The sequence below is a fragment of the Gallinula chloropus genome, assembly GCF_964237585.1.
Source record: "Gallinula chloropus genome assembly, chromosome: 2".
Classification (NCBI taxonomy): Eukaryota; Metazoa; Chordata; class Aves; order Gruiformes; family Rallidae; genus Gallinula; species Gallinula chloropus.
The window spans coordinates 28,066,428-28,092,295 of record NC_140086.1 but is presented as its reverse complement, the minus strand read 5'-3'; the positions used below and the strand labels follow the sequence as shown (position 1 = coordinate 28,092,295).

Genomic DNA, 25,868 nt, shown 5'->3' with positions numbered 1-25,868 from the left:
TAAGTGTTGGATATAGTCCATTTGTTTTAGTCTTCTAGTTATCCAGATCAGAAAGGTTCATTCAACACTGGGCTCTGATCTTCAGTGTAATTCCAGCTATTTAATTAAAACCAGATATATCTATTAAACAAGTGACTAAAAAGGCTGGACCTGAGGCATACAGGCACTATGAGACTTTCACAATTAGGAACAAACCAGAAAGTTGTTCTTTCTAAAAACTTGTGTACAAAGAGAAACTGAACTGAAAAGAAAGAATTTGAAATTGAACCTGATTTATTTAGAGAGAAAATTACACTTCTTCAGCTAGGATTAAATCAGTTTTTTAAATTCTATCACGGAACCATAGCTTCTTTAAATCTGAACGTCTTGCCTTGACAACAAACAGTTCCACACAACATTCTGCACTGTTGTAGAACCACAGTCAGTATGGGGGGTTTTAAAATCAACACAACTGGATTTGTTGTTTAATGTCCATAAAAATAAAGACACTAAAATTCGTCTGGGTGGAGGAACAAGATGGCAACAAAATACTTCAGAAAAATTAGTCTTTCTATTAGTAAAAACATACAGGTGGTGGACATTTTTATACACATATATTTGAATATAAAGGGGTGCATGCACATCTACGCATTGGAGGCCTGACCTTCAGATAGAAACAATGTGCGTGACTTCCACAGATGCACCGTGAAAAAACACCTTCCTGTATTTTGTACCCTCTTCATGACAGCTGCATGAATACCTGCTTACAGCAGAAATCCAAAAGCTCTTCCCAGCAATGCTGCTGACAGGGAAGAATGTCAGAAAGAAAATACCACCTCAGTCTGAAAAACATGTTTAATTTTGTTTGTTATTTTAGTTGATCTTTTATACAGGCATGATCTTTTATACAAGGCGTGAAAAGCATTTTACAAGGCTGTATCATCACATACTGAACATACAGTAGCTGCCCTCCTGTATTTCGCAAGTTGAAGAGTGAGCTCATCAACACAGCTGTCACGCTTTCAAAACCAGTTTCCCCAATACTACTGAAATTCAAGAAAGAGAATCACAAAATCACAGAATGTGTTAGGTTGGAAGGGACATTTAAAGGTCCTCCAGTCCAACCCCCCCAAAAGTAAGGAGGGACAGCTTTAACTAGACCAGATTTCTCAGGCATTCGTTACAACACTAATCAAGCCACAAGGAATACTACATATATCAAAAAAATATATCCTCTTTCCTGTGGACCTTTGCCTATCTCATTATCAATGTGGACCTTCAAAACATTTCCATGTGAAGGAAAGAGTCACACCAAAGACTTATTACAAGAAAGAAAATGTCATTATGGGAATTCTCACAAGTTAAAAATCTGAAGAAGAAACCAACAGGCAGCTGTTTATCTGCTGCACAATCTAAATACTGTTGCCATCATATAGAAACAGTATTTAACAACAACTTTTGTTTTATCAAATGCCAGGTCTACCTTAGGAAGCCCATCTGAATAGGGATACTGTCTACAATTATAATAAAGGACCCTGAAACTTCTCTTTGAGTACAAAGAGTATTTTTTAATTCCTATGTCCATTAAATAACAAGCAATGTGAAAGGCATAGCTTCCTGTACCACCTGCTCCTTCAAATTCAGCAGCAGCACTGTCATAAACAGTGTAGACTTCATTAGGCCCCCAAAACGTTTATTGCATAAATAACACACAAGTTAATTACCAGATATTCTACCATTTCTTTTTATTGGTAAAATACACATCTTCTCTATTGTCAACTGCACATTTTCAAATGACAGTTTAATGGGTCTGTGCTTTGCTACAGGCCTCTGCAATAACAAGCAAAGCTGTTCTGAGGTGGTCTGACAATGAGCCCTGGGAACAGGAAGGAAATACAGGTCTGCTTTTCCTCCCTGGTGCTGCGCTCAAACTCTGGGACTTAGATTCTGACTTTCTGGTCCATATTCTTTCTTTTATCACAGAATTATTCAGATGGAAATAAACGAATTAATATAGCCAGAAAAATCTACTTGCTCACTTGTTTTAGAAATTCTCACAGATTTAACTCTTCAACATGATTCCAGAAAAGTGGGGTGGAAAACGCCAATGCTTTGAGATACAGATAGGCTCAGGTTTCTTCTAGGTAAGCATTGTATGACACTACCACCACCAGAACAGGAACACACAAATTAGCACTGGCATGAGCACCTTCGCTACACGATGTCTCCATTAGCCTTCTCTTCTAACAACCACACCTTTGTGAAGGCCATGGAGTACTCCTCATTGAAGAGGGAGCAGCACTTCCTCTGTGCAACCACTAAGGTTGCGTAAGCAGATAAAAGTTGTACAAGAAAATGCTTATTTTCTCAATCTTCAGCAAACAGAAAGAATAAAAATTATCAGGGTGCACCATTTAGTCATGGATTATCCCTAAATCTGCCACTGATTTTTCCTACAGCTCGCTTCACACACAAGGGTTCACACACGAGGGTTCATGCCTATATTTAGAGATAACAAGGGAATTTTAAGTGAAGATCAGTAACAACAAAAACAATAAAGTTGTGTTTTTTTCTTTTTACATGTGATGATTACTGCTGAAACAAGTTAGGTCTTATACTGATTAAAAAATATAGCTATGAAGGTATTCCCCAAAAATTGTTAAAAAATTATAAAAAGAAAATCAATTGCACTCAATGATTAGGGAGTATAATAAAAGTCACTCAGATATAAGGCTATGATGGAATGTCAACAGCTACTGCTTTCCTGAACACCAGTGCAGCACTGATTTAAAGTCAATTACACAGTTCATGTAAAAATCGGAACACCATATATAATATTTCAATTGACATCACATCATATTTGAGTTTTACAACAGTTAACAGCTCCAACAAAATCTCAAAGAAGTACTTTAAAACTTTCATTTGCAATAAAATTCCTTTGTATTGTAGCTGCAGTTTATGCCACAGTGAAACCTGAAGCCAGCTGTGATGCCACTTGGATAAACTGAAAGAATGCCTTTTAATAGACTGAGGGGGGGGGGAAGGGGGAAATTCCAGAAGCAGTAATGATTTACTTGAATTTTTCCCTTGAAATCCCCTCTTTGTCTTGGCAGCTCCATGTCATCAATTTCTGGTTTTGGAACTTCTCTTTTGGTGGATCGAGAAAACATGTAGCACACCACAGTGCCACAGTCACAGAACTTGCATCACACGGAACATTCCTCTTCCCTTTCCATCCTTACTAGCAAGGTTCCCTTCAAACTCTGAAAACACCCTTAAAGATCTGTAGGAAGCCACAACTAACTACTTATTCCCATTACTCATCCTGTATTCCTTCACTGTGATAAAAATGTCAATATTGCTTTCACTCAGCTAGCAGAAACTGGCCCAGTGGTTTTTTAGCATGGTCCAAACCCCACTGACATCAATGGAAATGGAAGGGCTCTTTAGACAGTACATAGCAATACACTTACATATAACAACATATAGCTCCTTTACACTTTTTAACAAAACAATTTGTTAAATAAGAGTATGGCAATACTCTTGGCACTGTCACCAATCATCCACTTTTCATAATCACAATGATTTTCCCATTTTTTAAGTTAGTATAATTCAAACTATAAATATACATGAAATTAACACAACATGTGGCAACCAGATGCACAAATACTGTTTTGAACAGCATCTAAAAATTTTAGTGTAGTGACGTTCATTATCTCTGAATGGGAAATACCATAAATAAGTATTTACACAGTGGTTTTGTAGTACATGCTCACATCCATCGTGTGCTATTCTCTTCAGGACACAAAATATTACTTAAGTATCAAAGGTGAAATAGTATGGCAAATATTACTACCGACACGGTAAACACAGAGAGGGATACGGGTAAACAGATACTTTAGGCCTGCATACTGCAAACTGCAGCAAAACTGCACTTCTGGGAAACCACCAAGTGTGTCTGAAGGACACTGGCTAAATGAAAACTGAAAATGCTGAAGCATCTGGAGGACATAAATCATCCATGATATACGAAAATTGGAAAACACCACAGATCTATCATATAAAGTACTAGGAGCTAGCCAGAACTGAGAAGTAATTGCTATGCCTTAAAATGCATGCTGTGAAATACTGCAGAGTCTCGTAGTCAGAAAATCAGGACCTTTCCCTCACTGTCTGTCCATATCTATTGCTGGGAGAAGAGGGGAGAGGTGAAAAGCCACCGACATTTAGCCCGAGATCCGTACGCACGGAAAGGAGAGGGATTTGCTCTATTTACCTTCATTTCATCCTGCGGATCTGGCACGCCTTGTGGAAAGCGACAGACTTCTAACTCTGATTTACAGCATGTTGTTAGCGTTTGAGAACCTGACTTGGGGGACGCGCCTTGCAAAACTCTCCTGCGCAACCCTCGCGTAAGGCGGTCCCAAAGGCGCCAGCCGAGTGGGCAGCCCTCTCCGAGTGGGGCACGGGCGAACTCGCACTTTCTGGAAACTCGGAATTACCTCTTTGAAACGCTGCTATCCTGAAAAATCGTCCTAGGCCAGACACGGAGGAGACACGGGAGGGCCAGAGCTAACTCCCCCCTCTCGCACATCCCGAGCAGTCACTACACACTCCGCGACGCGCAAATCCCGGCTCCGGCGGGCGGCGCTCCCGGCCGGGCTCGGCCCTGGCATCCCGCGTCACCCCTCGGCAGTAAGAATAACACGTTCCCCGCCCGTCTCCCGGACGGAGGGGGAGGTTTCCCCTTTCTCCCCCATATCCGGCACGGGGAATGCCTCCCGGCACGACGCTACCCCGACGGCGTAGAAGGATGCTCTATCTCCGGCCCCGGGGAACGCCTCCCGATACTGCTGCCCCCGCACAGCTCTCCCGGGGGACCGCTGGGACCGGCACCGTCCTTCCGCGGATGTCTGCCGGCCTCCTCCTCCCCGCAAGACTCATCGCGGCGGCTCCACCTTCCCCGACCCAGGAACCCGCGGGAGGACGTTTTCAGCCGAGAAGGGAAGTGGCTCCCCGGTGGGGCTGAAAGAGGAGTGGACTGCCGGCGGAGCGGAGAGGAGGCGGGCCCGGGAGGCGCGGGGGAAGGAAAGCGAGAGGAGCGGCGGTCTGGATCCGCTCCGCCCCACAGAGAGGCGGTGCGGCGGCCCCCGGCAGCGCGGCCCGGTGACCGGCGGTGGAGTGCGAGGATGAGCGGCGGGGATGGTGGAGGCCGAGCGGGTGCCATCAGCTACGCCCTTCCCTCCATCCCCTCCAACAAACTCCCGGACTTGCGTTTTATCAGCCGTGGCGCTTACGGTACTGTGTCCACGGCCCGCCACGCTGACTGGAGGGTCCCGGTGGCCCTCAAATGCCTGCAGGGACCGCTGCTTGACAGGTAACCGGGGGTGAGGAGGGTGCCGGCCGGCATGGGAGGGGGATGGCTGGCGGGGTGTGAGTGGGGACCACAGACCAGGCACGCCGCGCCGCCCCCATCACCACCCCTACCCCCCCCCCCGGCCTCCCGCCCCGGGGAAGGACCGAACTGAACCCGCCTTTGCCCTAAACCGGGAAGGGGTGTCCCACGGTCCCTCATTGCCAGGGACAGTCCTTGAGTGCGTCCTGTAGGTGGGTGCTGTGACCACGGGTAGTGGAACGCGGGTTCTGCCGCGCGTGGGTCGAGCTGCCGCGGGGAAGATGCCGGCGTAGGTTGCTCAGGTTCGTGGATCTAGAAACCGGGTGTCTCGGTAGGCAGCGCTGCTCTAAATCCAAAGGCAAAGGAAATCCCACGCAGAGGGATTCATCTTGTGTCACGAGAGAGCATGTAGCAGCCCTGGAGACTCCTCACTTTCGGTTACTGAGCACGGGTGGTTTCGGTCCCAGCGTGTGAGACGCTAACAGGTTGATTCTTTGGAAGGTCTTTTCTGCAGTGTGAACCTTGGTTCCTCCTCAAGGTGGGCTTTGCACAGTTTGGCTTCCTTCTGTTGGTTGCTAACCATTTTGCTGAAGTATCAGGAGAATATGAAAATGCAGTGATTGGTATAGAGTTGTTGTTGACAGAGACAGATAAAATATAAGGGATATATTACTGTATCCACTAGAGATTGCTTCCAGCTCCTAGAGGAAGCTTCTTTGAAACAATGTACGATTGATTTTATTTCCCCCACCACCAATCTCACAGTACTGAAACTAATTTAATAGGCTTGTAGCCCCGCCTCCCCACCCCCCATACAAATGATATTTTTCCATTAGCTCTTCAACTTGTAGCAAGTGTCCCTCATTTCCCAGGGGCCCAAGTGCTAGCTTGTTTATTACACTCCTTGTAAGGGGGCATCAGGTAATAATTTCTATCCATGTCTGCTTCATTCATTCCCTATAGTGACAATTTTTTTATCACATCAACACAGATTTGCATCTTCCTAGGCTGTCTGAAGCCTGCCTAACTGTAAACCTGCCTCGTGTGTCTTATCTAGGTGTCTTTCATCTTTACTGCCTCAGGTTTCTTTGATCTAGCATCAGGTATTTACGCAGAATAGCTTTACTCAAAATAACAAGGCTTCTTGTAGTCTTGTAACTCAATATGCTAAAGTTTAAATCAAGTTGTTTTAATCTATTTTATCTTTTATTCCCTGGGTGTATATACACAGGCTTTATCTCTGAGATCTTGCCAGAATGAAATGGAACCTCAGTTGTGTTTTTAAGCAGGAATATTGTGTTGTCTGATAAGTTTATTGTTGTGGGTTTTCCCTTTAATTTAAATGACTGTTCAAATCTCTGCCATTCAGAAATAAAATGTTTATCTTCTGAACAGTTGGGAGAAAACAACAAATATTGGTTTTAGCCTTGCAAGAATTTAGCATGACATCTAAGTGTGACATCTACCCTGTGAAATAATGACGAAAAGGGCAACTGAGGCAATAAAAAAAATTCAGCCCTCTACCATATATCATGCAAAGCTTGGAAATGCTATCAGAAGACTTAAAGCTGTAAGAAATCTGTTATGCCCGAGTCTCTGCAGTACATGATTAGGCAGTTGTATAGTATGCAACATAAAATGCCATCCTGTAAATGCTGTCAAGAAAAGGGAAGAGTTCACGGTGCAGTTAATTCCCCAAACAGGAAGCCGGTGCTGTGTATCCCAGGGCCTGGTGTGTGGTCAGCCAAAGAGCAAAGCCAGCTGGGAAGCTATTGTGGGCCTGTACTAATTTAGGCATTACTCAGTGCCCTTCTGGCATGGAGCACACAAAGGTAAAGTGACTTACTGACACAAGAATAGACCTCGATATGTTGCAACTCATTTCCCAGCTACAGCTGAATCCCATGCAGATGTGCCACACAGCCTGGGAAAATCCCCAGCTTTCTCAAACTTGGTTGTGTCTTTGTCCCATGATTTTTTCTAAGGTTGCCTTTTTACTTTCATAATTTCCTAGAGTTTCCTGTAATAATAAATCCATCACATAGATAAGGACCAACAATTGCCCTCGATTTCACATCCATCTCAATTTGGATTTTCTGTTGTAAAGGCTTTAGTTCTCCAGGCTTCCTCTTTTACCCCTGTCCTCTGATGACCTTTTCTTTGTGAGGTCTGGATTTACATCAGAGGGTCCAGGCTGACATGAACTCCTCAGTGTCTTCTTGAGCTTGCAGGAGGCAAGTGTGCTCTCACCTAGGAGCTCCACAGCCACATTGACACAGCACAGTGCTGAGCAAATCATGATGGGCATTAGCCCTGGCTTGTACACAGCCATGTATGAAAGGTACTGCATGTAATAGGTACAGAACTTTTTTAAGAGTGAACCCAACATTTGCCTTGAGCTTCCTACTATTTATATGATTATGTTTGGGAGGTTGATTGATTGTTTGTTTTCTTTAAGTGATAGAAACCACCTTCTAAAAGAAGCAGAGATATTACACAAAGCCAGGTTCAGTTACATCCTGCCGATTTTGGGAATTTGCAATGAACCCGAATTTCTGGGAATAGTAACAGAATATATGACAAATGGGTCATTAAACCAGCTTTTACATGGGGTAAGTGTACTGACACTCTTTAAATACAAACCCTGGTTGTTTCAAATTGTTTGGGATTTCCATACTTAAGGGAAGTAGTAAACTGTATTATTAATAATATTTCAAATTAAAGGACAAACACTATCACTTGTAGTTTCTGGTGCTCATATAAACTTTCTGTATCCTTAAAAGAAAAACAAACTGAGCAGACTTTAGTTTTATTAAGCTTTTTCCTTTAATGCTGTGACCTGTAACTGGCTTTATGTTCAATTATTATATACAATATTTTAAAAACCTTTGTTTTTCTCTAATTAGAAGCTGAAATACTTACTTCAGCTTGGATTTCAGAATTATTACCAGTGTAAATATCACACAAAGATTTTTTCCTGAATTTGAATCTTTGTAAAAATACCAAAGATTTTTACTTTAGTTTATGGAAGTCACATATTTTTTATCTAAACATATATGCATATTTCTACCAGATCTTACTCTCAGGAGTAAGTCCTTCTGTGCTGAACTCTCAGCTGCTCCCATTAGCTTGGTCGGAGCATCCAGTGTTGCTACTGTGAAGCTGCTGCAGTTGTGTCTCAACAGCACTGCAGTCTCTTCTGTATCCTTAATCAATACATATTTCTATATCCTTAATCAATACATATGATTCTATGATATCTCATGCTTTAGAGCCCACAGCCATGTATTTTCCATAAAGATATTAGTGTCGGTGTAACTTTTAAAATTTCAGTTGAGTTTTGCTGCCTTTTCCTTGGTGTATTAATGTTTATCAAAGTAGTATTTTGTGCTTAGTTTCACCACAGCTAATTTTTTTTTTCAATGTCAGCTGACGATATGGTTCTTGCCTTCTTTTCTGTAGAACTTATAATCTCTGGGTTGCAAGTTTCCTACAGGAGTTCATTTGTAAATCATATTTCTGTATGAATGAGTAGTGCAGTAAATACCCTACATCATGTATAGCAGTCATGAACTATTATGTGAATGGAACTATTATGGGAATGGAAACAAAACACCTCACAATTAACTTTTATATACTTGTTTACTTGTTTTAACAACTAACCAGTTTTAATGCTTAACTACATTTTTTTAAGGAGTTCATATAACGTATGTTTTAAAAGATTACTGCTTGTGCAAGTCACTTTCTTCTTATTATAAAATTCTTTCTGTTGTGCTGTTAGATCAGAACAGAGGATTATATTCTGTTTTTGTGGTTTTATCTTTGCAGAAAGATGCATATCCTGACATTCCCTGGTGCCTTAGATTCCGTATCCTTTACGAAATTGCTTTGGGAGTAAACTATTTGCACAACATGAATCCTCCATTGCTGCACCATGACTTGAAAACCCAGAATATTTTGCTGGATGATGAGTTTCATGTCAAGGTATAGTTACTGAATTTTGTTCTTTTTCAGCATCCAGAGTGAGTGAAAATGTTTTAATTACTGCAGAGGAGGAAGAGTGAGGATGTGGCTGTTGTATGCCAGATGTTTCCATTGATCCTTGCAGACAGAATTTTCGAGTTTTTCATTTGAAAATTCTGCTTTGTTCAAGTACGGATTCAATCAATCTGAAAAGACCAGAAAGCCAGAATTTGGGCTGTTTCTAGTATAGCAGTAGATGATACTCAATAGCAGCAATACTTTCCTATGGCAACCTTCCATGGGTAGCTACACTTGTCCCTTTCTGAGAAGAAAAGAGAAAGTGTTCCTGTCTGAGATGCTCAGACAAGTTAGTTCTGGAAGAGAGTAGGTCAAATTCAAGAAATCTGATATTTCTCATGCAGTATGTACATATATGTTCTGTAAGTGTAGTATAGGAACATGTAAAATGTAACTGCAAAATCTGAGCATGTTGGAAGATGGCTTCTGTGAAGCAAACATACAGAAAGAAGTAATATTAGTTTAAAACTTTAATTCTGACATGATGTGAAAAAGAGACTAAAAGTACTTATGGCGAAAAGATTAGGTGCTTCCATAATTGCAAGAGGGGGATGTTTTTGGTGTTTTCTGTAAAAGATCTTCTGGTTTTAAAATTGATAGAATAAACAATTCACGTAATGAGAAAAATATATTTTGCCCTTAATTTATACTGGAATGGCAAATGCTTCAGTTGTTATCATGAGATGAATCTTGTTTTGTGAATCCTCTGAGCAAAGATCAAAGATCCAGTGCTGATTTCTTCTCTCTCCATTGCAGAGACATTTTTCTTGGCAGCAAGGTGCCTTACGCAGCTCTGTCTCCGCTCACACCCTCAACAGATCATACCTCCTCCCACCTAGTAGTGCTGATATTGCCATCTCTTGAGCTTCCTGATAAACTTGATTGGGGAACTGGTCCAAGTAATTTTTTTTTTTTTTTTTAATCCGCTCTTTTTTGAGTCCCAAAGAGCATTGGTGTGGGCTGGTGCTCTGCCTGGCCACATCTAAACAGTTTCTTTGCTGGAGCAATTGAAGGGAAGAGGTTAACTCTTGCATACCTGCCCTGCCTCCTGTAAGGAGTCTCAGAAAGACTGTCCCTAGGGTTTTAAAGTGGGGTTTTTGGGGGTAAAGCAACATTCTCTAAATTAGAATAGCTAGCAAGAAAGGCAAGGGAGGTTATAAGGCATGCTATTGCATATATATAAAAGTAACACCATGCTATGGTGTTACTTAGTAGATCTGGCTGTCCCAGATCTACTGAATGAGCAAGATAACACAACCAGTTACATCAAGGAAGGCTTGATGAGAGTAAGTTGTAGAGAGAAAAAAAAACACGTTATTTTTCATTGTGAATTTTGACTCCACGCTCTCCAGAAAGCTTATTTCTGTTATCTTAGTTGCCACAGTGATTGCACAGGCATCTTTGTTGAAAATGTTTTTGCTCTTATGCAAATCCTGAACAAGTGCAGAGCTCATAGCTACTGCTTATCTTTCTCCCTTGTATGCCATACACTGTGCAGCTCAGCCAGCAAGCTTATCCTGCTGGTTGCTTGTCTCCCTACCCATAACCCAGACTGACATCTTGCTCCCTGGCTCATGATTGTCTGGGAGTGTGAATTGAACTCAATTAATTCTTTATGTAGATGTACAGTAAACTCTGTAGGAAGGTCCAAGGCCCCCAAGTGCACATCAAATAACATATTCAGCAACCTTTTGCAGCACAGAATTTCAGAATACCACATTTATTAATTCAGGATTTATATTTCATAGTTTTGGGGCTGAGGTGGAGTGCCCTAAAATTTTTCTGTGAGAGCAACTGCCTCGGGATATCCGCAGTCTGTTATATAGAGTTAATATGATTTATGCTAAATCTGTGCTTTCATTACTACCAGGGCTCTAGAAGTTCCCAGTGGGGTTTTTGCTTGCTTTTTTAAATGAAAGAAAGTGATTTTCTTCATACAGGACAGACTCCCATAGCAGATCCTCCAGCCAAAGAGTGCATGAGCCCTGTAAAAGAACAAGATGGGGCAGTGCTATAGGGATAGCCTGAGTCATGGCCTGGGAATGCTTTTGAACTGGAGCTGGTGTTTCCTATTGCTAGGACAGCCACATGCTTTTTGTGTGTCAGGTTAAGGACTTTTAGTGGTCCCTTCTTTTGGACATATTTCAGCAATTTCTATCAACAGCCAGCAGACAAATGTTTTTCTTCTCAGAGGAACTGCTTTCTCCTTTCCAGATCGCAGATTTTGGCATGTCAAAATGGCGCGTCATATCCATGTCGCAATCACGAAGTGAAACCTCTTTGCCAGAAGGAGGGACAATTATCTACATGCCACCTGAAGATTACAATCCCAGTCAGAAAACCCGTGCAAGTGTAAAACATGATATATACAGGTAACTCATGTTGCTCTCAAGCAGGCTTTGCAATCTGGAGTCACATTTGATTTACTGGACACTGACAATATCTACGATTCTATGATTCTGTGATCTTTTCAGCCATGTTATTATTTTTGGAACTGTTGTAATGAGTCAGGGAAAACAGGACTGAGTGGTAGCTGGCAGTGATCACCTGTTTCTCCAGGAAATGTTATGACAAGTGTAATAATCCAGAAATTAAGATAGGACTGCAGAAACAAAGGGGACTGTTTTTTATAAATGAACGTGCATGTAGAGACAATGTAGAGAGGGAAGAAACTGTTCATGCCATTATCTCAATGCAGATACCCTTGTAATTTGTGCATATTAATTAGTGTAATTAGTCCAGGATGGACTTGGGGTGAAGAAGAAAAGGTATTTTTGGAAAGGGGTTAGGAAGAAACAGAGTAATGGGGTTGGAGGAAGTATCTAGAGAGATCTCCTTAAGGAATCACTTTATGATCATTCAGGGTTCAATGTATGAATGTATGGACATTCAGTGTCAGCTGGTTCTGAGTAGCAGTAGTAGTGGAAGAGGAAGTAGTAGAGAGGTGGCACCCATATAACAAAATGACAATTGCTCCCAGGATAGAAGAGTTACAGTTAGCTAACCTGAAAAGGCTTGGAGGGCTCAAAGATTACCTGAACAATTGTGGAGGGAATTGTTATGTGTAAATGCAGATTGAAGAGGCATGAAGAGGCATATCACTGTGACTAAGTCCATCTCTCTGTTGCACTCTACCACCTCTACCTTCTGCTGTCTTTGACAGGGTTGTATTTTGGTGAGAAATGAATCAGTTGCAGAGGGTCTTACTGGCTTCCAGGGAGATCACTATTTCTCTTAATTATACCACACCCTTAAGCAAATTTCCTTGACATTCCTATCCCAAGAACAGAGATGGTAACATACTTCCTTTCTTCACCCATTGATGAGATAATCCAGACTAGGAAGACATCAACAAGGAGTAATGGTATATTATGGGGAAAGAAGTAGCAGTGTGGCATTACCTCCTCTGGCTTCTGATTTTAAAGGATTTGAAAGTGTGGTTTGTGGCTTAAAGAGTCAATGGAGATGAGGAAGACAAATTTTTGTTAAAAATTTTTTATAAAATGTGTACAGGGAAATAACAAAATGGGAAAAGATAACAGAGAAAAGATCAGTAGAAAAGCTTAGAAAACTGATAAATTAGGAAGGAAAGTGATTGAGGAGAAAAGAAATTGAGACAACATTGTAAAGAGGGATTGCAGTTTAAAGAAGGATGACATAAAGGTAGAGAGACAGTGAAGGAAGGTCACACAGGAATAGGAAGGTCACACAGGAATATCTCTGGTTAGGCTCAAAAAGAGATGCTATGAAGCAGAAATAAGCCATGAGCCAGCAGCAGTGTGTCGAGATGGCCAAGAAGGCCAACAGCATCCTGGCTTGTATCAAATAGCATAGCCAGCAGGACCAGGAAGGTGATCAGCCCCCTGTACTCAGCTCTGGTGAGACCGCAACTTGAATACTGTGTTAAGTTTTGGCTCTGGAGTGTGTCCAGAGAAAGGCAACAAAGCCGGTGAAGAGCCTGGAACACAAGTCTTATGTGGAGCAGCTGATGAAACTGGGACTGTTTAGTCTGGAAAAGACGCTCAGGAGAGACCTTATTGCTTTCTACAACTACCTGAAAGGATGTTGTGGTGAGCTGGAGGTCAGCCTCTTCTCGCAGAGAAGTAGTGATAGGAGAAGAGGGAATGGCTGCAGGTTGCACCAGGGGAGGTTCAGGTTAGAAATTAGGAGAAATATCTTCTCAGGAAGAGTGGTTAGGTATTGGAATGGGTTGCTCAGGGAGTCACCATCCCTCAGGGTGTTTAAGGAAAGGCTGGATGTGAGGTACTTAGGGACATGGTTTGGTAGGTAATATAGGTAGTGGGAGGACCATTGGACTAGATGATCTTGAAGATCTTTTCCAACCTTAATGATTCTATGAAATCATTAAGTCTTTGTGTACAGTTATTTGAGTAGTTGAGCAAACATTTACTCTGGTAAGTGTAATTCTTCTTTAGAGGAAAAATAAATATTTGCATAGTTTTATTGCTAATGCTTCAGTGGAAATTGTATTTCAAAGTTTTTTAAGTAATGTTTTAAACATTTTTTATCCATTTTTAAATTGATTTACTGAAAAAATAAAGGGGTAGAGGTAAATTGACAAGGATATGTTGAACATTGAAAATTAGGGTTCTTAAGCAGTGAAATATTTTTGCTGTCTCATTTTAGCTCTAGAACTACTCGATTTATTCCCCACACTAAATTCCTATTTTGAAATAGGAAAGCCAGGTTCAGCATTCTTATTTTCTTATTTTCCTAAACCGCATTGATTTTTTTTTTTAATAAATTAAGTCAATTCTTCATTTAAATCCAATTTAAATTACAATTTTGTTTAAAGTTGCCTTTATGTGTATATATATATCCTGATGGTTGAAGAGAGTGACAAGTCTACTAAAGATGAAGCAGATTGGTATTCACTGAACCACTTCCCATTCTTGTTGATGTGGCTGGAAAAAAAAAAAATCACTGTTTTGAGTAGGCAGATAAATGTTCAGTCTGCTGGCTATAGCTCAGGGTGGTCTGTACAAAAGTCTCTTTTGTAACATGAATCTTGCATGCAAAACTGCCATTTCTCCCTATAGAGAAGATTGTGTGTGCTGAAAGTATGCATATCTAGGAGGGGAAGCTGGAGCATGATTCCCAGATGCAAGTCCATATCTTAGCTGACTACATGTTGGGATAGAGGTGTGGGTGAATGCCATACTCCCTGCTAGTACCCTGCTTCTCATGGGAGTGTCAGAGAGTGTCAGTCCAGACTGGGGAGATACCCCAGTATTGCAGTTAGGACTCTGGGGCTCACTTTAATTTGCCTACTGAGATTTAAACTACATGTACATAATTCACAATGTAGAAGCTAATGCAGATTTGGAACAGGAGTTTAAATACCATGTACTTTTTCTATACTGAACATTATTAATTAGCTCTAGTTGAAGTAATTTCTTAAAATTCCTGCTAGTTTTCATATATTCAGGTCATTGTGTTAGTTTGGTATAGTTTTTTAGCAAAATGTTCTTAAAATGTAAAGCTGAGTACACTGGTTTATTAAGTGTTGGTAATCTAAAATAACATGTTCTATACTTTTTATTCTTTAAACAGTTATGCAATCATTATGTGGGAAGTGATGTCAAGGAAACAGCCATTTGAAGGTAAGGCCACATCTTCCTTAAATGAATTTTTCCAGACTTATCTAAAGGCTAAACCTGAGACCTGGCTACCTGGGGACTTCATTTTAGGGGTTACTTTTTAATGATAAGCTTGTTGAAGAGCGCTTTCAGTTACTTTTCAAATTAAACTCTTTTCTGTGGTTTTGTTTTCTTTTTTTTAAATCAGAGAGGCATCTGATTTGTGTGTGTGTGTGTGTGTTTGCTTGGTAAAAAAAGAAAGATAACCTTATTTTTGTGAACTATAAATACTGTCTGCAAACTAAATAATTCCTCCTATAGTGAGCTATTTATATTGCATATATTTCTAATGAATGCACGATGTCTATTTTGACAGAAGTTATAAACCCCTTGCAGATAATGTACAGCGTGTCACAAGGACAGCGTCTAGACTTAAGTGAAGACAGTTTATCAATGGACATTCCTCATCGAGTGCTTGTCATAAGATTGATAGGAAGCGGATGGGCACAAAACCCAGATGAAAGACCATCGTTCCTAAGTGAGTTTACCTTGCACAATGAGAAAAGATTTTTAAATTGCCAGATTTCTCTTGAACATGGTAGTAGAGAGACCAAGCTTATAATTCCAGAAGGGAAATGGTAAAGATGTCAAAGGATACATGTGCTCAGTCTTGTTGTGTATGATAAGGAGCTTATCTGCTTCCACCATGTCTGTGACCAAACTTTCATGAAAGGAACTACCTGTGTGCCATAAAAACAAGTTGTTAGTTGGAGCCTTTTGCATTTGCCCTCTAACTGACCTGTAAAGAAGCAGCATGTTTCGTTTAACTACTTGCACTTGGGGGTTTTGTTTATTGTTGAAAGGAAGTTTTTTTTCAACAAGTTGGGGGAGTGAAGTATGTAATGAGTACTGTGGGATTTGTTAGCAAGCTGGCAAACACACTAGTGAATCACTGCACATTGCATCTCAGTGTAAATCTTTTTCATTGAGAGTGTTCCACCTCCCAGATGGAGCAGGAACTGGTTAAACCCACACACTTAACTTTTTCTTTCCATCTTTCTTTTGTTCAGCGTTTTGCCCACGATGGCACTTTCAGCCTTTTTCATTGGGGATCACAAGTGAATTTAGAGCACAAGGCTGAAGTGTGATCTTGTAGACATTAGACTAGTGTAATGTAAACTGGAAAGGTTTTGTTTTGATTTTTGCAAACCTGTGTTTTCTCTCACTTAACCAAAATACTTGTTGTATCTTAAGTCCAAATGTATCCCCCATAACAATTTCTCCTTAAAATGCTTAATTTTGTGGTGATTTTTGCCTTTTATTTGGCCATTGCATAAAGGTGATTCCATCAAAACTGGCAGAAAGTGATTACTACTTCTCAAATATGAAATTTGCTCTTGCGAGTGTTGCTCTGGCTGCGTATGTCAGTGTGGTAATGCCAAGAGTAGTTCCTGCAGCAACCTACTGTGCTTGTTTAATTTGCCCATGCTTTAAAAACATCCTTCCTATACTTTCAGAAAACATGATCCTGATTATGTAGGGAATGCTGAATCACAAAAATATTGAATAAGAGGAAGTATTCAAGTGTAGTACACTACAAAGAGGTCTGGGTTAAACAATTCTTTATTTTCTCACTGGTTAGGTTGAGGATACAATGACTCAAAACTGAAATACAAGGGGGATTTTTTTTAGTTATTTCTAGTGCATTTTCTTTTTAGGTTTTGTTTTGGTGTTTTTTTTAATGTTATGAGACATTCATAATCTTAATGTTTCATTTGTCGCTTTGGTGAAGAGAGGTTTGTTTCTTGTTTAGAAAAAATTTATACGCATACTTCATTTGAGCTGGAAAGTGTTAAAAGAATTGCTGTTCAGATAGCTTACAAAGAAATGTTCATAATACTTTTTTATATTTTGCACCATTTTGACAGAGGACAAAATAGGGAAACATCCAAATACACACAGTATCTATATAAAGGCAATTCATAGTCCCACATTAACTCCATGACCATTTTTGAGGCATTCTTATTTTTGCGCTAAGAACATTTTGAAATGTCAGGTTATTTTGGCATGAGTCTGGTTTGTATTATTGTAAATTGGGGATTTTTTTTTTCCAAATAAGGAAATATATCTGATTATAATGTCTTTTTAAATCCACACATCTTGATATTTCCTTATGTATTCTTGTTTTCTGTGTCAATTAACCAATACAAAATAATAAAGTCTGTGGTCACACTGAAGGGATGATTACCTGTGATAAGTAATGAAGTGTGGGTTCTGTTACTGGTGCCATGTCTGTAGTAAGATGGTCTTTGAAGCAACCATGCATTGCTGTTTCCCCTAGTTTACTATCATAAGAAGAAAGAGGAAGTTGCAAAACTGTTGCAAAATTAAGAGAAGTAAAGTTCACGGATTGGGAACTTTTGCAATTACCGTAGCACAGGGGTGGGAGGGGGAACCAAAATAACCCAACTTTAAATAGAAGAGCTTGGTTAACCTGTCTGTTCCCCTTATAAAGAAGGAATAAAGACTACTACCACCATGTTTGTGCATGTGCTTGGAATACGTACCCACAATTTAATTATAATCAACAGAAATCAACAGTTCTAATAGTGCAGTGAGGAGAATGGAGTGTCAAGCTGTAAAACTGTTTTAGCTAATGCAGAAAAATAAGAATCCCAGCACTGAATGTATCTCTTGAAGATGGTGGTGGGAAAACGTTAATCATAGAATGCTTTGGGTTGGAAGGGATGTCATGGGCAGGGACATCCTCCACTAGACCAGGTTGCCCAAAGCCTCATCCAACCTGGCCTTAAACACTTCCAGGGTTGGGGCTTCCATGAGAGAAAAATGATAGGTAAAATTATAGGAAAAAAATATTTTAAACTACCTTAATAAGGATGTAGTGTGACAGATTGCTAGTACAGTAAATGGGTTTTGTTGAACGGGTGAAGTCCATAGAAATGCAGCAGAATTGCGATGTGTCATCATCCTTTCCTGAAGTTTTGTTGTACTTGGGCACAGTTTCAAAGACACTTTTTTACGATACAGTAATCTGAAAATCTGAAATACTTAGTTTTGTAAACTCTTCAGCAAAGGGAGGAAGCACAGAACAGATTGTCACTTGCTTCTTGGATTTTCACGTGTCTTCCCTATATGAGCAGATGATTTTAGCTTCTCTGACTTTCTGCCTTTGGTGAGCTTGCTGACATTATCATTTGGACTCACTGGATGTGGTATGTCAGTGCCTTGACTATCACCATCTTCTCTGGCCCGGCTGCACAGCATCTATTCTGGATTTTACTTTGGTGGGGAGCTGTTTATTTTTTTCATATAAATCTCTAACACCTGCTGGAGTGGGAAGACAGTCATCAACTCTGACGTCATGTGCTCTTTGGTCCCATGTAGCCAACCAGGTCTATCTTGAGATACATCAAACCAACCAACCTGTCCATTCCAGGAATACTAGACTTGCAATCGGACACAGTCCTGGATCTCTTCTCATACTGTGTGCTGAGGTGGCCAGATCAGGACAGGGTTTGTTTTGGCAATATAAAACTGCTGTGTTTGTAACAGGTGAATGCAAGAAGCTTCTGTTTAGCAGCATAGGCAGTTTGTTATGTATCCATAGAAAAATTCATTTTGTAAATGTAAGAAAGCAGCTTTAGCAAAATGAAAACTGCATTTTCACCTTAAATCCTTCAGCAAAGTGCTCTTTCTTTGTTTAGAATGCTTAATAGACCTTGAGCCAGTCCTGCGGACGTTTGATGAGATAGCTATGCTGGAAGCAGTAATTCTGTTAAAGAGATCAAAGGTAAGTGGCTTTTTTACAGTCATGAGTTGGTCAAAGAAGTTGGTAACTTCTGCTTGCTAAAAGAAATGTAATCTCCCTTGTCGGTCTAATCTTGTTTCTGGCTCAAGAATGTGTTTGCACAGAGCTGTCATCTTGTCTTATAGCAGAAATTTACTACAGTTAAATATTTCTCTTCCAGTCACTATATGAATCACGATGTATTTACAAGAGTGGAAAGAAAGCAGATGTGGAGCAGATATCTCTAAATATACCTCTGAATTCCCAGGAGGTAAATATTTTGCATATCGTATTTGGTGTGTTGGCAACACAAAAGGTCCTGAGAACTATAAATGGGGAGGTTAACTTAATAAGGGGGAACTGTTCTGCAGTCTACTTTCCTGTGCAGTCAGAAAAGGTGTAAAATGCATTAGCTGAGCTGGCATGTAACAAATGTGTAGCAATGTAGGTGAAGATAGCAAAGGGTGGGTAAGCAGTAATGAGAAGGGCATGTTTGGTATGTCCTCTGACCTCAAAGTGTGGGAAAGCCAGTCCCTCAAGGAGGAATGCAGCACACAGTGTCAGCAGACTGTCTTCTACTCTCTTAGACCTTTACAGAGCTTCCTTATAAAGGGTCATATTTGCTTTTATATTTTGATTGTTAGTGCTGCTTCTTTTGATTCTTACTAATACTTAAGCTTCTATACAAAATTGCTGTCAGTTTTGGAAAAACCCAAGTATTAGGATTACATTGATTTCTTCTGTTTTACTGTACTTTAGTTGTGCTGTCTATTGAGCATTTAGATAGTAGGGAAAAGACAGTGATGGGAAAGCACTCTGTCAATTATTGCAACTTTGTATTTATTTCATGTGCATTTTCATTATACAACCGGACTCGTTTCAGGAAACATATTCTGGCTCCATACAATGTGATGCACTTCCCCTTCGGAGCATCTCTCCAGATACATCAAGAATCAAGTCTGTTCCAAAGTATAATATCCTTTCATCAGGTAGAGATACTAATAACTTCTTATAAATTTGAGTTGCCACCACTATTTACACTCCCACTATAACATTGTGTTTGCATTGCATGTTGTTGGATCTCCGTTTGTGACAGAGATGTGCTCTGTAAACATAGTGCTCTGGGGAAAAAACCTAGAGAAATTCAGCTCTGATTTTCAGTTCCTGTCACAAGAAACCCTCACATCTTCAGTTTTCCTGTTCAGGGGTGTGAGTGCAGAGATAGCATGTACTTGCCTCTTCAGATTCCTGGCAGTTTAGTTAATCATTCCTGAACTACTTCTAAAGATAAAAAAGCTAAACATTTTGAGGCACTCCTGAAGCTGAGTAAACTGAAAGTTTCTAATGCAACCCAACCTCTCAATCATTTCTGATTCAATAAATAAAATGGCTTAAATATATAAATTGCCTTGCAAAATTATCTGCACAGACCTTTTGTAGCTGTCACCTTGTTCTGAATAAAAGTTGGGAAGATTCCCAGACAAAACTAAATTTTGAGGATTTGCTGATATCAGAAACCACAAAGATGTGATGGGACCCAGGTGAAACAGTCATACCTTGTGAAACTAAAGCTGCACTCGAGAACGGAGCATCCTTTGGCTTTGCAGGGACAGTGGTGTGAAAGCAGACAAGATGATTGACTTTACTACTATAGAGCAGGGCATCAAAAAGTTTGCTAAGGTACTGCAAAACTAGATATTATGCTAGAGGTAGGAGGGCACAAGCCGTTTCTTTTTCAGCTCCCATTTGAACACATCCACAATTCTGGGCTTGTACTTAAGTTACTAGAAAAATATAAATACAGCAGGAACTCCAGGGAAAATAAATTATGGGAGGTTTAAGATATTTGAGTTACAGGAGAAAATGGCAGCAAGCAAGTGTAGTGTAGTGTGTCTGTACCTCTACCCAAGCATTTATTTATACAAATAATATGAAAATCTTAAAGATGAAGAATAACTCGTGGTCACCAAGCCTAATAGGAATGTTGTGATGAATTTTCAAAAGTGGAATCATAGATTGAACGTGGGCCTGGGCTGTATGTGTCATGAGATAGGATAATGATAAATGTCATCCCTTCTTGCTCATGCTTCCTGTTTAAAATTGTCATATCTGTTTGTGGCGGTCATTGATGAGATTGTGGTGGTCTGTTAGTCTGATTGATCCTGTAGAGAATCACCACCTCCATGAAGGTGATCTGTTACAGAGTCGCTGCTTAGAGTCTGTCTCTGAAAGTAGGGTCTGCAAAACTACAGCAGAAGTGTTTGTTACTACTTTGCCGATATCTGCATCAGGTAGTTTTACAAAGACAAGCAAGACTGACATTCTTCTTACTTTGCCTAAATTAGATGCAATTGTTTCAGGCAAAAAATCTGTTCCCAGGTTCTCTGTTGGCAAGAGATGAGTTTGGCATGGCACCAAGGCAGAAGTTAATGGCTATACATTTTAGTTGAGTTGTTGGGTTTTTTTCCACCAATGTAATTAAAAGACATTTTCAGAAACTTGTTCCTTCAGAGTTAGGAACTGTCTTCTTACTTTCAGCCTCTCATTTTTCTTCCCTAGCCAGCTTGCACACACACTTGTTCATGGGCATTGCTTTAAGCAGAAGTAACTTTTTTCCTTCCTTTCCCATTTTATTTCTGAAATGGAGAGTAATCCTCTAATACAGGATAAATTCTTTTTAAGTCCATTTGTAAAATAAGCTGCTTCATTCTCCTGCTATCCTACTAGTCCACCCTGTGCATATTCTAACTTAAGTCATTGAACTGAGGTTACCAGACATCTGTACTCAGTATTGAAAAAGAAGTGTGACAAGTGTTTTATTTCTGAAATAAGAACCACAATTAATATACTTTAGAATTTATGTTTTCCTTTCTCACAAGATTCTTCGTTATAGAATAAACTACCTAGGTTTTTCATTTTTATCCTCATCTCACTTCCTAATCATTATCTCCAGCTTGAAGCACAAAGTGTAGATCTCATGTTTTGTGCTACAGATTTCCACTGTTATTACTCCAGTCTTCTATGCCAGCTAGGTTATTTCTGAAACCTGTTCTTTCTGAATAAATAACACCTCCACATTTCATTAGCGTGTTTCTATTTTTTATGCTACGGTCACTGGTGAAGTACAATTGCAGCAGTTTTCTCTCTAATGCTATTAAAGATCTGTATATGCCAGGTGATCTGTAACAATCTATCCCAGCAGAGCTGTTTAAAGTCCTTTTCTAAAATGGTCTTTCACTCACACTAGTTGTCTTCTAATCCTTTCTCATTCATGCAGTAGGTAACATCTGCTGCTTCACACTGTGTAGGTCTGCCCAGCTTACTTTCTCTCACTTTAATGAACTGAAATGCTAGTTACTATGAGTTCTAGTCCACCATTTGTTAAATAACTAGAGTGTAATTTTGTTCATGTTTTCCTATTCCTGCTCCTTGTATTTATAGTCATATTATTCCACAGGCCAACACTCAGATCTAGGAATAGACCTTCAAATACCCATATTGGATGGGTATCTATAAATCCTGAGCTGTCAAGGGGGCTACCTGTTCTTAAACTAGACGTGTATCTAAATTCTCACATCTGCATCTCTGGTTCTTGGTTAACATCTCTGAAGTTCGTTATCAAGCAACAATGAAAACTGCATACAGAATTAGGCATATTCCCTGTAACTGGGTTCTCATCAGCTATTTGTCATTTCTTCCATGAGTCATTCCTACTGCTGTTCTCATATCCATCTTTTTCTGCCGTAAAAAATCCCCAAAATAGAAACTATTAAGCTTTCCACCTGATAAATCCCCCTTTTTCCTCCTTCTTCACCAATGTTTACATGAAGCTTTTTTGCAGTCATATGCTGTTCTGAAAGACTACCAAGAGCTTCCATTGGCTTCCCACCAAAACTTATTATTGGTCTTCATGTTCTTTCTCTCCACCTGAATATTTTTCATAGTGTTTCCACCTTTGTTGTGCTGTCAAACTTCATGAAAATAAATCAGTCAGCTTTCATGATGACTCCTAGCTACACCTCGAAACACTTGAAGGAGCTATTCTGTTCATTCAGCCCCCACAAAAATTTTCTGTTGAACAGATTTTTTTTACAGTTCACATTTACTGGATTTATTCTTTCAATGTTATTATAAAATAAAACAAGACCTCCAAACCCATAGTCAAGCCCTGGTAAAAGCTAAGGGACGTAAAGGTACTCAGAACTTGAGTGTAAAGAGTAATGAAATTGGAATTAATTTTGGTTGTTTAGGAGTTGTTTTATAGAATTACTTGAAATAGCCTCTGATGACTGTATTTCATTTGAACATAAAGGTAACACAGCATGCTTTTTTTTCTCCTTTTTTTTCAAGATGGAAATTCTGGGAATCTACATTCTCTCAGCAGTCAGAGCACAGATGAAAATATCTCTGTAACTCAGAGTGCCAAACTTCTTGTTCATCCATATGATTATTTTCCCTCACCTGACAAGAGTGTCTCAAATGCTTCAAGTTCTGCGTCATGTATGCTGCGGTCCTCACCAATTCCTTCAGGTACACAAACACTGATTTAATTCCAGGACCTACAATAAGTCACTTAATGTCAAACATATGTGTGTATGAAATGGAAACTGGAACTCTCGTTCATCTTTAAAATGAACACAAAGCATTCTACAAGTTAAGTATGCAAGTAATTCTACCCTTGTAGCCTTGTATTACAAAGTAAGTAAAACCGATGTAAAATGTGACCTCGTACATGTACCTGTAGCTCCTAGCTTTTCTCATTTGAAGCAAACTTAATTCCTGCTGCCTTGGGTTTTCTTTATTAGGTTCCTTTGCTTATAGAATTTCTCCTTTCTACTACTGCTGTAGTAGTGCTGCAGTCCAGAAGAACAGGACTAAAAGCTAGCTCAAGCTTAATTAATCTTGTTGCCTGTCCCTTCTCCCCACTTTTTGGCTTTTCAGTCTTCCTATTAGAAATGGTGAGGCAAAGAGAAGCAAAGCAGCAGCTGTGTCAGGATCTCAAGTATGAGAATCTGCACCTTTTCATTGTGAATCCTCAGCCTGAGGAAAATATGCAGGAAACTACAGGGATGTTTTAAGTAAACATCAATAAAAATCCCACCAAAAAATGAAGTTACAGCCTGTCTCTTTTTATTACCAGGTCAGTTTGATCATTGGAACAGGTTGCTCACAGAAGCTGTAGGAGACCAATCACTTGGAGATGCTAAAAATTCAGTTAGACAAGGCTCTGAGCAACCTGCGTTATCCCTGAAGTTGGCCCAGCTTTGAGTAGGCCAATAGACCAAATGTGACCTCTTTGAGCATTCCTTCCAACTTAAATTATTCTTGTGATTCAGATAAAATAAAGACTCTAACCACCAAATTTAAGATATTGGAGTATTTTAAATGTGAAATACAATAATGAAATGTTAATAACATATTTAGTAGTGTAGTGTATTTCTGACCAAAACCAAGTTTAAAGCAGCCCTTTCTCGGCTTGTTCTTTGTTCTATGGCATTACTTATTGACAGTTACAATACTAATTGGTTTTTTTTAATCCTCTCCAATCACAGATTTTGTTTTGGAAACCATACAACAGAATGTAGCTCATCAATGGATCCAAAGTAAAAGAGAAGAAATTATTGATCAGATGACTGAAGCATGTTTGAATCAATCACTGGATGCTCTTCTATCAAGATTTTTACTCATGAAAGAAGACTATGAACTTATAAGCACCAAACCTACAAGGACATCAAAAGTCCGACAGCTGCTTGATACCTCAGATAGCCAAGGAGAGGAATTTGCCAGAATTATAATACAGAAGTTGAAAGACAACAAACAGCTGGGACTTCAACCTTATCCAGATGTTGTATCTAACTCTCTAAGACTGCGTCTTTAAATTTATTCTTTATGAAACCATGTGAATATTTCTTATACCATGATTCTTGTTTCTGTATGGTAGTTTAATATATGTACTACTTTGTCTTTCTTACACCTTTGTAGCCTCAGAAATTACACTGAGTTCGTCTAGACTGCATTTGGTGAGTTACCAGTTAATCAGTTGGAGTGCAGTCATAAAGCCAAACACTTGACACTTGTTGACTCAATTCATAAAAGTATTTTGTTTATACATGACAAAGAAAAAACATTAAATGTTACATTTTACATATTTTCTGTTTATACATATCCTTTCCTTTCATCTCAAAGAGTTGAGACAACCCATCTCACCTTGGCGTATTTGTTTTTCTCCCTCCATCTGGTCTTTCCCATAGAGGAAGAAAAAAAAATGCTAATGCTGTGTTTCAGGGCTTGTATGTTGGGTGCATAATAGATTTTCTTCTTTCAGCCATACTGGTTACTCCTCCTGAGATACTATTGAAGAGCAGTAGGTAAGAGGAAGTTTACATTGCATTTTAACAGGTTGATTTATTATATTTTGGTTTTGGTTTCCCATTTTGTTGCCAGGGCAAATGCTTCAGACCACTGCATCAGAAGAATTTTAGTCCAAAGAGGAGCCTGAGAGCGAAGAGGACATTGTGCTGATCACCTTGTTGTGCTGAGAACTGATACATTAGAAAGGGTGCAGCTATAGACTTTTACATTATTTGGTTAGACCTGCGTAAACTCCTCTTGAACTCATAGTACGGTGAGATCCACAGACAGTTTATACAAGGGAGCTGAAGTTAATACCTCTTTTATTTCCCTGGATAATGCCTCCCTTAACCTTTGTCATCTGCTACTTGTCATCTCACATTGGTAGATCATGCTTTTAGTTCAAGTTTACTTTTAGTCTTTACATGATGAGCAGTTCTTTTGGTCTGTACAGAGATCAAGCATGACCTGACCTGCCAGGCTGGAAGTGAAGTGCATGGGTGTCTCCTGCCATGACCTGTTTTAACCTTCTGTGGACAACATCACTGCCACCCTTTTTTCTCTGAAGGGCAGTGCTAACATGCTAAGGCATAAATGGGGCCAGCTGAGAGGAAAAGGTATGCTGTATTTTTTCATCTTATTTCAGAAAACCTTAGTGACTGTCTTGGGTGTGCATGGAAAAGTTCTGGTAGTG

General features: G+C 39.7%; 1 protein-coding gene across 1 annotated transcript; it reads left to right on the top strand.

The window, feature by feature from the left end:
- Positions 1–5,168: 5,168 nt before the first annotated feature.
- RIPK2 (receptor interacting serine/threonine kinase 2) lies at positions 5,169–24,965 on the top strand (the record flags this gene model as incomplete). Its single annotated transcript, XM_084260305.1, has 11 exons — positions 5,169–5,356; positions 7,833–7,986; positions 9,203–9,358; positions 11,630–11,787; positions 14,990–15,039; positions 15,392–15,553; positions 18,741–18,826; positions 19,005–19,094; positions 19,707–19,812; positions 23,174–23,353; positions 24,376–24,965. 11 exons carry the CDS (start codon positions 5,169–5,171, stop codon positions 24,699–24,701), a joined length of 1,656 nt encoding a protein of 551 aa, XP_084116431.1. The 3' UTR covers positions 24,702–24,965.
- Positions 24,966–25,868: the final 903 nt, after the last annotated feature.